General features: G+C 46.2%; 1 protein-coding gene across 1 annotated transcript in view; it reads right to left on the bottom strand.

Annotated features, from left to right (window-relative positions):
- PTPN11 (protein tyrosine phosphatase, non-receptor type 11) overlaps nucleotides 1–17,056 on the bottom strand; it is an 87,657-nt gene that overhangs the window by 43,517 nt on the left and 27,084 nt on the right. Inside the window, exons 3-6 of the mRNA XM_006900980.1 lie at nucleotides 15,791–15,985; nucleotides 12,464–12,656; nucleotides 8,122–8,238; nucleotides 6,876–6,989 (exon numbers count right to left, since the gene is read on the bottom strand). Coding sequence (XP_006901042.1) covers nucleotides 6,876–6,989; nucleotides 8,122–8,238; nucleotides 12,464–12,656; nucleotides 15,791–15,985 — 619 coding nt within the window. The remainder of the gene's footprint in view (nucleotides 1–6,875; nucleotides 6,990–8,121; nucleotides 8,239–12,463; nucleotides 12,657–15,790; nucleotides 15,986–17,056) is intronic.

The raw sequence follows: 17,056 nt of genomic DNA, 5'->3' as shown, positions 1-17,056 counted from the left end.
GGGGGAAGAAGAACAAACTGGGGAAGAGGGTAGAGAGAATGGTACAGCAATGAATGAATGAAAACCCAAAATCCCTGTAAATGTTCATTAATACTAATAAAATTTTTTAAAAAAAATCATACTCACTGAAATCCAGCCCCATGAACCTGAATTTGACCCCCTCAGGCATGGGGCACAGGAACCACGAGCCCACCAAGCCACAAACAGGGGTCTGAATGACAAGAAAGCAGAGGGGCCGCTCAGCACCAGCCCCGGAGTGTTCCTCTCGGCTTCGTAACCATCAGAGGGCTGTTCTGCACTGAACACACACGCAGAAGGTCTGCATCAAAATAGCTCAGATCAAGACACCTCCGAGCCTGGTTCGGGACGTGCTGCCAGGCTCGGTGCTGCAGGGAGCAAAGCGCCCTCCCAGTCCCAGGGAGGGGTGGGGGGGGGGTCCTCCCTGTCCTGTATGGGTGGTCTTCTCAGCTGAAACACACACACACACACACACACACCACAAAGCCCATTGTCAACTGAGCCAATTCTGACTCATGGTTACAGGACAGGACAGAGCAGAAGTGCCCAAAAGACTAGGATCTTTCCGGAAACACAAAGCCACCACTCTGCCCCTCAGGGGCTGGGAGACAGGACTCCCTGGTGTTTCTGTTAGGAGCTGAGTACCTCAACACTGCACCACCAGGGCTCCTCAACATGCAACAAAACCCAGTCTAAACTTATTCCAATTCAAGGTGACCTTCCGTGGGGTTTCCAAGCTCTAACTCTTAACAGGAGGAGACTGCCCCGTCCGTCTCCCATAGAATGGATGATGGGCCCAGATCACAATTTTTTAGTTAGTGGTCCTGCACGTAACCCACTCTGCCACCAGCAGAATCAAAATCCGCCTCTACTATAAAGAATGCGTTCAATCAACCTCATCTGAGCAAAACCTCCCGCCATTCCAACAGATGTAGTAATGGAATCTGTTGCTTGAGATTCACAGCAGAGGAAACAAACCTTAAACCGATAAGCCTGCAAATCAGTCATGATTCCGAGAGAGGGGAGCACTAGAGAGGGAGGGGTTGCTGCTATGAGCTTGCATGACAGCAGGAAGAACCAATCGGGTCACAGAGGAGGAACGCAGGGGAAGTCCCCAGAGCAAGCGACCCCGAGGCAGGGAGCAGGAGAGTGAAGACGTTAGCAAGAAAAGAAGCGAGCAAGCAAGGGCGTTCCTGTCCAGTCTCAACTGTCACACTACGGAACTGGCTAGAGCATCACATTCTAGTTGGCGATCAAGCAGGCAGGCATTTCAACATGTTCAAATGAAAGCTAAACACGAAACCCCAAGACCTGCTTTTCTGCCAGCCTCCTAGTTGCTCAAACCCCCCCCAAAAAAAACTTCATCTTATCTTTGACTCAGCTCAGTCAAACCATTAAAATACTACCAAGTCCATCTTCAAAATGGTTCTAGGATCCAAGCATCTCCACTATCAGCTACTGCAGGGGCCCACGCCATCATCGCCAACATCATCATCACCATCATCACCCTGGCTCTTGCTCAAGTTACAGAAGCAGTATCCTTCCAGGTCTCCTTGCTTCTTCTCTTCCAGACAGTCCTCCGGAGGGCGGCTAGGACATGTGTCACCCCACTCCTCTCTAGTATTTCTAGTCTACTTCCAGGAGAAGCCAGAGGCCTAACCCTGACTCTCAGTGCCCTTCAAGAGCGGGTTGATCCAACTGCATTTTTCATCTTGTCCTCCTTCTCCCACAGCCCTGATTTAGCCGCTGGCCACAGAACGTGGTAAGTGCCCTGCCACCTCAGGGCCTTTGCACATGCTGTTCGCTCTGCCTAGAATGTGCTTCCCTGCAAATGATCCTCATCAGCATGAAAAAGGTTGGCCTTAGGGGGAAAAAAGGATCAGCCATAAACATTATGTTCCTGTAATAACCATGTGGAGCGTGATTAACTTGAAAGATTGGACAGGAACCTGTGGGGGGCAGTGAATTTGTGTTAACATGGGAGGAAAAACTCAGAAAAGGCAGGGATCATGGCCACACGACTCACAGAATGTAATGCATGTAATGGATGATACCTGTGGAAACTGCTGAATAGATCCACGTTTTGCTGTGAATATTCTCAACAACTAAATAAACTTCACGCCCATTATATTACCACCCAGCGAGGCCTCGCTGGACAACAATGACTGCCATCAGTGCACTTTTTTTAAGGGACTCCACTTCCTTTTCCACCTTAGCACCACATTTCATATTTATTTACCTGTTTCTTTGTTTAAACTGTCGCCACAGTTGACTCTAAATCCCATAAAGACAGAGACTCTCTTGCCGCATTCAGAGCCGGACACACAGCCTGTGCTGGACTCGGATCTGCAGGACGGTGAAAGAGTGGATCGCTGCCACTCCCAAAAGCTACTGACTGTGAGGAACGTTACCAGGTCATCTGCCCAACTCCCGGCTCCACAACTCTGAGGACCAGGGTGTCCCCTTGGAGACATGTTTATTGGAGGTGGCCTCTGGCTATGCCTTTGGGACCAAGGATGGGTGGGAGAAAATCTGAGACTCCAGTACAAAGACTGAAAATGCTAGCTTTGATTCTATGGGGAGCCGGGGGGAGAAGTACAGTTTACAGAAAAAGGAGCAGAGAAACCAGTGTGAGAAAATAAGACGATTGAAGCAGGTAAGCAGAGGACAGAGACTGGCTACAGAGAGGTGACAAGGTGGGGAAGGGCAGGGAGAAGGAGGAGGACCACAGCACCAACAGTGCACTCTCCATCCCTGACCGGGTCCTGTGGGAGCCCATAGTCAGATGAACTGGCCAGATTTGGCCCATAACCCCCCATGACCAAGGTCCGCAGAACTCAAAAGGGAGCAACAGGCACCAACACAGCAAACAGCCTATCAAGACAGCCACAGCACGTGCACTTGACCTTCATGTCCAAAAGTCAGCTGAGGTTTCAAGCATCGTGCATGTCGCAGACATGGAACTGCTGACGCTGCCTGCCTTTCATTTATTCAGGGTCGGTCTCACTTGAGCAGAACTTTGTTTCCTTCCACAGAGATTGGGAAATAGGCCCCATCTCTGTACGATCAAAAGCCGAGAGCCACAGGAACATCAGATGCCTCCAGAGATCAGACACAGGCCGTGTCCAGGAAAAACCAGTGACGTGGGCTGGCAATCTCTTGATCACACAATATATCCTAGGAAGGGAACAGCCTGCTTCCATCTCAGGGGCAATGGAGAAAGGAACCAACGGGTATCGTGAGGACTCTACATTTTAAGAGGTATTGAAAGCGAAAGTAATTCACAAAGTCTTCTAAATTCTTATGAAAGTCTTCTCACAAAAGGCCACATGGAGTCACACCTGAGACCAGGTCTCAGGTACAGAGAAGGGAACAATGGATGTGAGAGTCAAGTTACTGATAGCAATGCAGCTTGAAACCCCGGTCCACCTTCCAGGCCGTCAGACGCTGTAAGAGCTGAGCCCGGATTCATCACTTTCCGAGAAATGACGGCGGTGCACTTACAACTGTGGCTCAAGTTTCCATTTCAGAGGATTCTGATGATGACGAGTATCTGCCTCTAGTATCGAATTCTTTCCGTAACAGCTTATTCCACTGCCAGCCTTACTCCCCTGGCCCCGGCCTTAAAGGGCACTTTCTGGAAACTGAGTTTGAAGTATCCGAGTGACAGTAGTTGCAATGTCAGGCCCCTGACTTCATGCACGCCCATGTCACCAGCCCAACCCGACCTCTAAGAAGAACTTGTAGCATAACAAGTGTGATCTTGGAGTTTTCCGTTTTCCCCTAAAGACAACTCAGTGTTTCCCTTTGCGGTTGCGAGTCCCTGTAAGAGACGACTTGAACATGAGCTGCTGCAGAGCAAAACTGACAGGCCAGCAGTTAGCAACAGCCCTCACCCCATGGCCAGAAAGTCAGGCTTCCTTCTTCCAGAGTTCCTATCGTGACCCCATTGATGAGATCATGAAAAACACCCCCAACTGCCACAAACTCGTTGGAAAGGTCTGATTTCATCCCCTAAGCACAGTCCCAAGTGAGCTCACATGAAACTCCTGTGAAATGATTCAGTGCGATATTAGATTCCTGCCTGACGGCTGTACTTCCCAAAAAGGCTTCCAGAGTCACTTTAAAAGAAAAGTCACGTATGCAAATGACCGCCTTTGCTGCCATTAGAAAAGGTGGCAGTATAACATTAAAATGGGTCACGATTATAAAAATCATTCACTATTTCTTTATTTGACCCAAAGAGGTTGGAAATCTTGAAATTATAAATAAAAAGTATGTTGCAGACTTTATAGATGGTAACAAAAGTCATGTATGATATACGATAAAATTTAAAGATGAAAAATAATAATGTTTTTACAATAAAACCTAGACCATAAAAATGTCAATACTGAATCACAGCTGGGAAATTAAAAGATGTATTTTGATGAGAAAGTCAGCTGTTAGGGACCTCTCCAAAGTACTGAAGAGCAATGTCACTCTGGAGACTAAGGTACACCTGATACAGGCAATCTTTGCAATCACTTGCAATGCATCAGAAAGTTGGACAATGACTAGGGAGGATAGAAGAATTGATGCCTTTGAGCTGTGGTATTGGAGAAGAGTACTGAATATAACATGGACTGCCAAGAAAACAAACAGATTCATCCTGGAGAGGGTTAAACCAGGCTGCTCCTAAGAGGCGAAGATTCTGAAGCTTCGTCTTACATACTTCAGGCATGTTGCAAGGAGGGACCAGTCCTTGGAGAAAGACGTCATGCTTGGGAGGGTGGAGGGACAGCGCAGGAGAGGAAGGCCCTCTATGGGATGGACTGACTCAGTGACTGGGGTAATGAGGGAAGGTGTGTTAGAGACAGTAAGACTGGCACAGGATAAAGCAGGGTTTAAGGCTATTGTACACAGGGCCACTATCAGTCGCAGGTGACTCAACGGCACATAACAACAACAACATCAAATATGTTAAAAGGCCAAGAGTTTAAAATAAAAGCCAAATATGCCTACAGAACACTATTTTGAAAATAGTTTAATTTTATAAAAAAGAAACTAATCATTTATCTTGCTTTGGTGATAGGCAGCTTCTCATTATAGACATATTCTATCAGCCAAGAATGATAAAATGAGAACATTTCCATTTTGCAACTTCTTAGGAATGAGTGGGTCTAGGCAATAGTCTGGCTGCAAACAAAAAGAAAGGAGAACTACAACACAGGTACCTCCCGACACTGCCACATACGCAGTTTTACAGGGGGAAAAATTTGCATGTGATAAAGCTTCTAGATGCAGCCATTTACAAGAAACGCAAAGGACAACAGGCCTGTTCAATTCCACCACAGAGATGGAATCGGTAAGATCCACCATTAGTTGGTCTCATGACAAAAGACTTGTTTTTCAGCAGCAAAATCAAACAAAAACCAGAGAGAGGGAGGGAGGAAGAAAGAGGGAGAGAGAGGAAGAGAGAGCTAGTGAGAGAGTTACCACAAGATTAAAAGAGATTTAAGATTCTGAAAGACAGAGATACTTAAGTGCATCAACCAGCCACCATAAATGGAGAGTATCTCAATTACAACTTGGAGATTAACTGAATCACAATATTTTTGGGTTTGCTATTAATGTCTACAATTTTATCTCTTTATTTACTCCCCCTCCTCCCACCTCATCACCCCTCTTTGGACATTTATACACATTTTACTAGTCTGAATCACAATTTTTTTTTGTCAAATAAGATTTTTTTCCAAAACTTCAAGATGACTGCTTTGACCTGAATAATGAAATACACGTTTGCTTAATTTTTGTTTTGTGGCTGCAATAAGGAGGCGGGTGGCATAGGGGTCAAGTGTTGGGCTGCCAACCACAAGGTCAGTAGTTCGAGCCCACCAGCCGCTCCATGAGAGACAGGTGTGACAATTCCACACAATTATATCCTCAGAAACTTGATGCCTGAAGTCAGAAAATTTGGTAGTAGTGGGGTTTTTTGGTTGGTTGGTTGTTTTTAAGTTTAGATGCAGCAGTAGTAATATGGTTAATTTTTTTTTTAATATGGTTAATTTTTAAAAAGACTTATTATCTTTTAGAAATGCATATGGCACAGGATAAGGGAAGGGCTGTTGTTCAGAGAAGCATTATGAGTTGAAGGTGGTGGTGCCATGGCCCCTGACAACAACCTGGAAAGCACAGCACCATCGTTCCTAAAACTAGAGTAGTCCTTTTAAAAAAACAATGTGCCTTAACACTGGAGAGGTGTAAATTCATCCAGCAAACATTTATGGAGCTTCTAGTAAGACCAGGCACTTAGCTACATAACTGAACTGACCATGAAGGTAAACACACCATAAGCTTTGTTTTGGAGAATGTTTTCTAAGCAAGTGGGAGACAGAGATGACAAGATCAGTTGGGATGCACCGTTATCATGGCATCATCCCACCCAAGCTGGATCAAGAACGACTGCATCCACACATCAACCCAAAGTCACACATCTGAGCCTCCCTCTACAGCAAAGCCGCCATGAGGCACTGCTCTTTGATACATTCAGTGCAATACGCCTATGGATTCTAAAGACTCCAACAAGTGCTGGAAGTCTTCCAAAGGACCCAGATCCTTGTGCTCCTCTGCGGCTTTTGCTCATATTCCAAACCAAGAGCACCAGCGGGACCCCTTGGCTGACCCACTGAATACTAACAGCCCCCGCCCTTCTACCAGAACCCAAGGCCTGTGCAGGTGAAGGACGCCCCCCAGCTGCTGGCCCGGCTAAGAAGGCGCGTCGCCATCGAGTCTTTCCACCCAGCTTCTCCAACTTCTCTTTGGCATTACAAAACTCAACCTCATGAAGCTTTTGAGGATTTTTCTTTTTACCGACTTACCTCGAATTCTTCCCAAAAGCCTTGCTTGACTTTATCTGTGGTCTCGGCTAATTTGCTCAGTTCTCTGACCCGGCTCTCAATCTCAGCAGCATTGATCCGTGTGGTGTTGAGGGGCTAAGCACGTCCAGCGGTCGGAGGCAAATACAGAAGAAATCATCGAGAACAGCGTTAATGCCATGAAGACAGCAAAAGGCATCTTTCTATGTTAAGAACTGTCAAGGCAAGGACGTGGGAAAGCACGGGACACAGCCACCCACATATAAACTTTTCAAATGCAGTTTCACTCTTTTTGTGTGTATCTGGTCAGAAAACGTATCTTTCTGTAATTTTCACCGCTACTTTATTCTGTTGATATAAATGCAAACATTTCTCTTTCCTAATATACCGTAAGGGTGATCTGGTGGCTCAGTGGTAAGGAGCTGTGCTATCAACCCAAAGGCATGTAGTTCGAATCCACCAGTTGCTCTGTGATAGAACAATGGGCAATCTCCTCCCAGGCAGTTTATTGCCTCAAAATCCACTGCCTCCAATCCCAGAGGAACACGGTTCGAATCCACCAGATGCTCTGCCGGAGAAGGAGGCGCAATATCCTCCTGTACCAGTCAGATTTGATTTGACGGTACACGCACACAAAATAAAAATTAAAAAAAAAAAAAATCCACTGCCTCAAAATCCACTGAAAAGTCAGTTATGAGTTGGTTCCAACTCAGTGGTAAACAAAAAAAATAATGAAATATCATAAAATTCTTTCCAGAGATGGTATCATTTTACACTAAAATCAGAACAAAAGAATAATCACAGAGTAAGTAAATGTGATCTCCTCAAGTAATTAAAGACAGATCTGCAGGGAGAACGTGGTGTGAACGTGCTTTAAGAATTCTATACTGCCTCTGACAGGTGTCTATGCAGTCGATACAACATTGGGAGCTTGTTTCCAGGTAACACACAGATGAGAGGTGGTGGGCAGCGACATGAATGAAACAAAACGTGATGATTAAGCTGGCTGGTAGCTGCGTGGAGATTCCTGATACTAGTCGCCCTGCTTCTGCAGGTGTGGAATATCACATATCGGGATTTACAATTCTCCGCCAGAAGACACAGTGGTTGTGACGAGGGGCTTCAGCAGAGCAGGGACCGTGAGGATGGTGCAGCCTCTGTTCGGCTAGACATGAAGGAGCTGTGAGTGGGGCTGGCCCGACAGCCCCTAACCACACATGGAGCCAGGCGTCAACTTCCCTCCACTCACCTGCTTGAGCTGCAGGACGGTGCCCAACGTCTCGACCATCGGGTTCTTCTTGTAATGCTCCACGAGATCGGTCAGGGAATCAAACCGCTCTCCCCCACCAACGTCGTATTTCAGCTCCTGTCCAGACAAAACAGTGCTATGTTGGGGCGAGTATGCCAAATAGGTGTCCTTCCAAGCACAGCTCAGAGACTGACCCAGAAAGGCGATGATCACTCAGATGCACGACGGAAAGGACGATGAAAACAGAGGGAGTGGTTCAGTGTGAACTAACGTGAGCCCAGGAGATGTGTGGGCTCTGAGTGAGTGCAACACCTCCTGGCTCACAAAACAGCTTCCCCCTCGTGACCATGAGGTCACCAAACAGTTACGTGAAAAAGCCTCCCGTGGCTCAACTTTCTGCTACACAGACCTATAAAGGGTAGAGTAACATCAACCAGGCAGGTGCTCCCTAAAACAAGCAACCATCCAGGATCCAAAGACAGAAAGCAGGAAAGGAGAGGGGGGAAAAAGACAGGTGGACACTGTAAACACAGGGAGGGCAAGGGAAGAGTGCTGCCGCCATGTGGGGACTGCCATCAGTGTCACAAATCACAACATGCACAAGCTGAGTGGAAAACCACTCTGTCCTCTCACTTTCTCCTAAAAGACAATGAAAGGTGTTTCTTTAAAAAAAATAGGAGAGCTCTGGTGGCCTAGTGGCAAGGAACTGCAACTACAATCCCAGAGGCGCATGGTTCGAACCCACCAGATGCTCTGCTGGGGAAGGAGGGGCAGTCTCCTCCTGTACCAGTCAGATCTGATTTGACGGTACACGCACACAAAAAAAATAATTTAAAAATAAATAAATAAATAAATTGGGAGCAGTAGTCTATACTATAAAAATGCCACTGCTCTCAAGTCAATTGCAACCCGCAGTGGGACAACTCCGGCTGCCGCGGCGAAGTTTCCAAGGCTGTAAACTTTACAGAACAGACGGCCTCACGCGTCTCTGGTAGAGTGGCTGGTGGGTTTGAACTACCGACTTTTTGGTTTACAGCAGAAGGCCTTAACCACAGCACCACCAAGGCGCCTCTTTATTATATTCAGACCAAACACCAGCCACCAGGCTGCTGAATACAAGGAAAAGAAGTCTTTCTCTCTGAAACGTAACTGACTTCAAGGCTAGTAAGGTAGCACTGACTGCCAATATATACATCTTAAGTTCATCTCCTAGTGGAAATAAGTAAGGGAAACTCTAAAGGGGCCAGGAATCTTTAAAAAAGAAAACCAAAAACCAGTATACATTACTTGAGAACAATAGAAAAATAGTTAAACTAAGAAAGTGTAGTCTTAAACAGGACAGACATGGGGGGGGTTAGGGAGAGAATGGGAAAAGAGTGGACAGACAGTGAACAGTGCGGTGGATCTGATGGGGCAAGAACCATATGAAAGGACTATATGATTAGCTGCTGTATGTGTGACAACAAACTGGAACAAGGGGTGCATCGCAGGGATGGTGGGGGGAGGAGAGGGGATGTGGGGAAAGAAATGTTCAACAATGGAAAAACGTATGTTTAAAAAAAAGTTTAAGGGAGCTCTGGTGGCCTAGTGGCAAGAAGTTGCACTGCAATCCCAGAGGTACGTGATTCGAATCCACCAGATGCTCTGCTGGGGAAGGAGGGGCAATCTCCTCCTGTACTAATCAGATCCGATTTGACAGTACATACACACACAAAAAAATAGTAAAATTTAAAAAATAAAAGTATTAAGTCCTATGAAGATGTATTTGTGCCACCTTTTACTTAAAGATGCAATTCTACCCACTTCTTAGTGCAATTAAGCATGCAAGCTCAAAAGGGCTTTTCTCATCGCCCCCAGAGGATAGGCTAGAAGGTGGATGGTTAAGGAAATCACAAACAGGGCCAGGGGAAAATGCTGTTACAATGTAAGCAGTGTCATTCATTCCATACCATAAAATCTGTCTGAATGACTGAATGGGAAATCAGTTGTTCTCTACACTTTCACTCAGCACACAAGAATAAAGAAATAACAGTGAAACTCGAAAGGAAAGCACTTTCAGAATGACAAAGGGGGGGCCCCCTGAAAATCTGCCCCTCCGAAAGAGCAAGCAGAACAGTGGCAAAAATTGTCAACCATCAGCTTTTTTCCAAACTCTGGAAATTAAGAAAGAACTTGCAACGGTCACGAAGACTAGCAACAGTAAGGAAGTAGTGGCAAGTGCTACAAGGCAGAGAACCCTGAAACTATGCAAAGTGAAAGAAACCAAATGCACAAAGCCACCGACTGAAGGCTTTCATGTACAGGCATTCCTCCTTTTATTGGTTTTGCTTTACTGTACATCCAGATAATGCCCCTTTTACAGACTGAAGGTCTGGCTACTCCTTCGTGAACAAGTTCATCGCTGCCCACTTCTCCAATACCACGTGCCCACTCTGCCCCATCTCTCACTGTGGTCGTCATCACAGTAATCAAAAGTGTTCCATACAAGAACAAACTGGGAGGAGGGTAGAGAGAATAGTGCAACAATGAATGAGTGGAAGCCCAAAATCTCTGTAAATGTTTATGAAAATTAATAAAATATAATTATAGAAAAAAAAATAAATAAAGGCAGTTGCCTTACAAAACAAAACCCAAAAAAAAAAAAAAAAGTGTTCCATAATGTTACTGTGCACTTAATGGACTGCAATGTGGTGGCAACCTACCTGGGGAACCTAAATATGCACATGGCTTGCTTTCCTGGGACCGTGGAGGTCTGGAACTGAGCTCACAATATCCCTGAGAGGTGCTTGTATATGATGTTGTTGTTGTTAAGTGCTATCGAGTCATAGACGACTCATAGCAACTCTATAAACAAAAAGTCTTGAATATGGAAAACTTTCATCTTTTCTCTAAGCTCATAGAGTTTCCAGAGGCGAGCTATTTCGGAAGTGGATGCCACTCCTGCTTCCAAGCCTGTTTTAATTCAGGAGGTCCAGCAAACACTGTCCACCGTGGGTAACCATTATCATATTTGACACATTAGTGTCACCGTATCACAGTTTTTAGCATCACAGCAACCACGAGATGCCTTTCTACAGCAAATTGCCAGACCACTAGTGTACCACTTAGAAGAACATTTGACCGAAAACAATTAAAACCAGGCCCGAGGGCTCAAAAGCCTTTTTAAAACAGGAGGCCAAATCTAATCCGCTCACACCCAGTTTATAAACTGTTCAAAATGAACAGATCCTAGGGATAGAGTAGTAGCTGCCAGGGCTTGGGGGAGGGAAAATGCGGAGTGGACGCTAATGTGAATAGGGCTTCTTTGGGGAATGATGAAGAAGTCCTGGCATTGGACTGTGTTGCTAGTTGCACACCTCTGTGTATACATTAGAAACCACCCAATTTACACACTCCAAGAGGGAGCTCCGGTGGCCTAGTGGTGAGGGCTGGGATGCCAACCTGAAGGCACGTGGTTCGAATCCACCAGCTGTTCCATGGGAAAAGCACAGGCAATCTCTTCCGGTGTGATTCACCACCTCTGAAAACCCACCGTGGGGTCAGTAACAGGTCAGTTCCGACTAAGGTACACCAGGTCAGTTCCGACTAAGGTACTCAACAGTAAGAGGGCCGTTCAAGCTCAATAAAACTATGATCAAACAAAGTGTTTACATGAAAATAAAACCTGAAGCCCTGAGTGGACAGACAGTTTCTATTTAAGAAAGTCTCCAGACAAAGAAATAACCTCCTTGGTCCAGTCTCCACACTAAACACAAGCAATACCGCATCCAGCTCCAGCCTCAACAGTGCAACAGTTCCGCAGCCCAGAGGCGAACAGAGCCGCAGGCTGGACTGTGCCGACCCGAGGGGGCTGAGGTGCCATCAGGAACAGACGCTGAGGCCGACTCCGGCTCCAGCTGCCGACAGACAGGCCAGACGGATTCTATGGGCTGGAGGCAATGTCCTGGGACTTGACTTCCTCTACCAGCACGAGACTAGAAAGAAATCACTTTGTGGCATCTGTCAAAGATGAAACAATCACCACAAACAATACAATATACGGAAAGTGCAGAAAGCCAAAAGGCCACTGCCCTCTTACAGTGACCCTTACACAGTCTCCGAGGCTGCAGTTCTCAAAGGGAGCAGAATGTCTTTCTCGTGTGGAGTAGCCAGTGCATTTGAACCACCGACCTCTGGGCTAGTGGCCCAACGTGAAACACACAATGCCACCAGAGCTCCTACAAAAAGAAGGCTTTACCTAAACGAGCAAAGGAAACTGTGGACGGTGACGCTGTGCCTCTGCTCGCAGGAGGGGCACGGCGGGAAGAGGACACGGGCAGACCCACAGGCCACGGGGCTTTACCTGACAGCGGATCATGACGTGGGTGACTTTGGACTTGCCGTCGCTGCTCTCCCCCTTGTCGTCGCCAGTGCGGACGGACAGGACAAAGTCCCCGGGGTGGCTCTGGCTCTCGCGCACAAGGAAGCTGCCATGCTTGCCTTTCTCTGTCAACAGCTTCTCTGCTTCTTTCCCAGACAGGTGTCCGTGGAACCACCTAGAATTTCAAATGCAGACGTGAGCAGGTGTCCTACCGCATTGTTCACAAAACTCCCATGTGCATTCAGCATTCCTTACACCCAATTAAGACCCCAACACACCCTTCCCTCTGGGACAGAGCGATTCCTCTAACACCCATTGGAGCAGGAAGAATGACAGATGTGAAGAGAGACAATACAGACTTCCTGGTGAGCCCACTGCCATATGGAACGAGCCTCAAGGGCTTGCATTTTCAGTTTCCAGATTCCCCAAGCCCAAAAGGGTCTACTATTCAAACCCTCTCCACTTAGGGAAGCTCTAATAGGGGTTACGGTAGAGGAAAAGGCCCACTCTGAACCTCCGTCTTTGCTTTGGCCTGAGATTATGCCAACAAAGGAAATGTATTATAAATTCAAAGTTTTCCCTGTCTCCCACCTATATTTCAAGAACTGCAAACTCACCGTCAATGTCTCTGGACTGGATACTAGCTAATCATCTCAACTCTAATTCAAGAAAGATTTGGCTTTCTGGGAGGGGGAGTTTGCTGAAAATGGAGATTCTTGGACTCCATATCCAGAACATTTTTTTAATTTTTTTTTTTATTTCTGTTCATTCGTTGTTTACTTTCCTCCCTGCCCATCCCTCTAGTTCACTTTTCTCTTTGACAAGAAAAAAAATTTTATTTCATTGTTATACAATACCCACCCCTAGTCCACTCCACTTTGCAGGTTTCATTCAATAATACCTAATTATACATTCCTCCTAAACAGTACTCTCCCTCATCTGTTTCAATGCAGTGTGTATTATTTATCCCCTCTTAGTTTCTTCCCAACTCCAATGTCAGTCCCATTTTACAATACTGGTACTATGCAGTATTTGTCCTTTTCTGACTGAGATATTTCATGCAGCATACTGTCCTCCAGAGTCACCCATTATGTGTAATATTTCATGAGTTCCTTGTTTTTCAATGCAGCATAGTATTCCACTGTGTGAATATACCAGAGCTTCTCTAGCCATTCTTTTTTTGATGGGCACATGGGTTGTTTGTAACTCTTTGCTATTGTGAACAAAGCTGCAATAAACAAGGGTGAGCATATGTCTGCTCAGGTGGCAGTTATGGTTTTTTAGGGTATATTCCCAGTAATGAAATTTCTGGGTCAAATGGTATCTCTATCTCCAACTTTCTGAGAAAGCGCCATACTGCTTTCCACAGTGGTTGCACCATTTTACACTCTCACCAACAGTGAATAAGGGTTCCTGTTTCTCCACACCCTCACCAGCATTTGTTGCTTTCTGTTCTATTAAATTTTACTATTCTGACTGGAGTGAGATGGTATCTCATAGTTGTTTTGATTTGCATCTCTCTTAGAGCTAGGGATTTTGAACATTTCTTTATATGTTTGTTTGCCATCTGAATGTCTTCTTTGGTGAAGCGTCTGTTCATATCCTGTGTCCATTTTTCAACTGGGTTGTTTACCTTCATATTGCTGTGTTGCCCGAGTATTTTATAAATTCTAGATATAAGTCCCTTATGAGATATATCATTACCAAATATTTTTTTCCCAGTCTGCGGCTTCCCTTTTTACCCTATTGGAGAAGTTTTTGGATGTGCATAGGGATTTGATTCTTAGAAAGCCCCATTCAGGGAGCTCTGGTGGCCTAGTGGCAAGACGCTGCACTGCAATCCCAGAGGTATGTGGTTCAAATCCACCAGATGTTCTGCTGGAGAAGGAGGGGGCAATCTCTTCCTGTACCAGTCAGATCTGATTTGACGGTACACGTAAAAACAATACAATAAAAATTTTTTAAAAAATAAAATAAAAAAGAAAGCCCCATTCATCTATTTTATCCTCTCCTAGTTGTAGGAGAAATCTGCATTTTTAACCAGCACATCAGATCAACGTGATGTGGGCCACCCAAAGACTGACTCTGAGACCACTGCAGAAAACACAGCATAGTTCAATTACGGTATTTTTATGTGAGTAACGTGCACGTTAGGTGAGGATCTTTGGGGGAGAGAGGCTACCCCTTGCAATCCCTCACACTCGGTTCCCTATGCACTATGCATGTTGTTTATGTCAGCACACTGGTCCCAAAGGCATGCTCTAGGTGACACTATCTTGGTAATATTGCTTTCCCACCCCTAGCCCCGCCGCTGGGATTCTGGGAGGAAAGCTAGGTCCTATCACAGTAGGCCATTTTAATGGCTCAGCACTGAAGGCATCTACTCTGAGACCTTTTCACCTACGCTCCACAGAAGAGAGTGAAATGCAGAATGGACTGCACAGAGGTTGCTGGCAGTCGTTTTTGCTGAAAGTTGCAGGGGTGGGTGGTAGAGAAATCAATTATCAGCACGTGGCAGCTTGGAAATAAATGTATATGGCAAGAAAATGAGTACCTGAAGATAGAAAGCCACCACCTAATGAACAGGCCTTGAATTTATACTGAGTCAAAGAAGAGACTGGGAAAGCAGGGGGTAGTAAAAAAAAATCAATGGAATCAATACGGATATACTACGTCCCTGCTTTTTACAACAGGGGGGCTGGGGGCAGACCTCTGGCATAATTCGGTCCACTCTCAGCAAGGTCAAGGTCAGTCTCACACATGCGTGGAGAGAGCACAAGAGAACAGGCAGATCCATCAGCTCGCCGAGCTGCTCCCTGCACTTCCTCTCCTGAGCTTAAACTGACATCTGTTGGTGGAGCCACTGAACAACCAGCCGAGAAGCACCACAGGAGGACAGTGTGATGCGGCCTCTCCATTCTCACCAGCGCCTCCGGCTCTCCAAGGCCGTCAGCTGACGGCCACTAAATCTCAAAATGATGCCAGGACCGAGTTTAGACACAAGAGCCGCGGCCCTCACAGACTGGGTGTAAGCAGCAGAGACTAAAGCTTCTATAAGAGAAAGGTTCTGAGAAGACTCTGTTCTCCGTTTACTGGAGCTTTAAAGAGCTCAGCTTGCGAGAGAGAGGGACTTAAAGCAAAGCCCTGCAGGGAGGGAGGGAGGGAGGGAGAAAGAAAGAGTGAGAGAGAGAGAGAGAGAGAGAGAGAGAGAGAGAGAGAGTGTGTGTGTGTGTGTGTGTGTGTGTGTGTGTGTGTGTGTGTGTGTAAGACACCCAAAAGCCAGGGACTTGGTGGTGACGAGTCACTGACCTTTCAGAGGTAGGATCTGCGCAGTTCAGAGGGTACTTGAGCTCAATCACGTCTCCATTCTTCTCTTTCAACTGCCCGTGGTGTTCCATGTAATACTGGACCAGCTCAGCCAACGTGGCAAACTTCTCCCCTCCGTACAGGTCATAGTAGTCACCGGTGTTCTGGATCTTGATGTGGGTGACGGCGCCATTCCTTCTGAAATGGCCCATGGGAGGAGGAGAAAGAAACGCGTGAGGAGGTGTTCTCGTAACGACGCTTCTCAGGCTCCCTGTTCTCGGGCTCCCTGTCAGCTTTCACCCCCACAGCAAAGCACTCTGCAGGTGAGTCTACACCTTCTGCTTATCAAAATGCTTACCAGATGACGGACAGGCCCATTTTAACACCAAAGCCCTCACCCTAACCCACGGCTGCTCAGTCTGTTCCCGCTCAGAGTGATGCTGGAGAAGAGAGCAGGGCTGCCTGACAGGGCATCCAAGACTGTGAATCTTCACAGGAGTGGACTTGGTTCCCCCTGCAAAGGGGCTGGTGGGCTCCAGCTCCCAATCGTGTGGTTAGCAGCCCCCTGCAGAGTCTACAGCACCACCAGGGCCCCTGATATCTCGACATAACAAGGACTTTTCTTAGCTCCTTTCTCCTGTGCACCTCCCATTTAGAAAGAACAGGTGCCCATCAAATTCCATATATTTAGTGATGATCAGGTCCCCTGTTGTTAATTATTATCAAGGAACCACGTAAAGTTAACTATACGCCAAACCTTAAGATGCAGCAAATTGGCCCAAAAGAAAGAGATGGCTGGTCTAAAGGAGATTTGCAAGGTCAGAGACCAAGGCCCTCAATCACCCTTCAATCCTGAAACAAAACTCACCCTCCTGGTTCAATGTTCAGGCAAGTAACAGACAGGCCTGTAAGATGAACCAAAGTAAGACCAAAGAGGTCCTCGTGCCTTAGAACCATCAACCATACAAGCTCAAAAGGACAGAATACAGGAGGGAGTAGAGCAAAAGGATTGGTGGAAATGAGAATCACAGGGAGGAAATGGAAAGTGTGCGGTCACAGCATGGGGATGATGTCATCAAACGAAATGCATACTAATGATTAAATGGAAAACCAATCTGCTTTGGAAACTCTCATCGATCCTTTTATTAAAGGAAAATGAACATTGAAAAGAAGAATTCTTGGGGGGGTGGGCAGGGAGAAAAGTGCAACAATGAATGAATGGAAATCCAAAGTCTCTGTAAATTTTCATTAAAATTAATAATAATTTAA

Source organism: Elephantulus edwardii, unplaced genomic scaffold, assembly GCF_000299155.1.
Source record: "Elephantulus edwardii isolate Elephantulus edwardi_28Jun2011 unplaced genomic scaffold, EleEdw1.0 scaffold00304, whole genome shotgun sequence".
Taxonomy (NCBI): domain Eukaryota; kingdom Metazoa; phylum Chordata; class Mammalia; order Macroscelidea; family Macroscelididae; genus Elephantulus; species Elephantulus edwardii.
The sequence above is the reverse complement of the archived record's forward strand: the minus strand, read 5'-3'. Positions and strand labels throughout refer to the sequence as shown.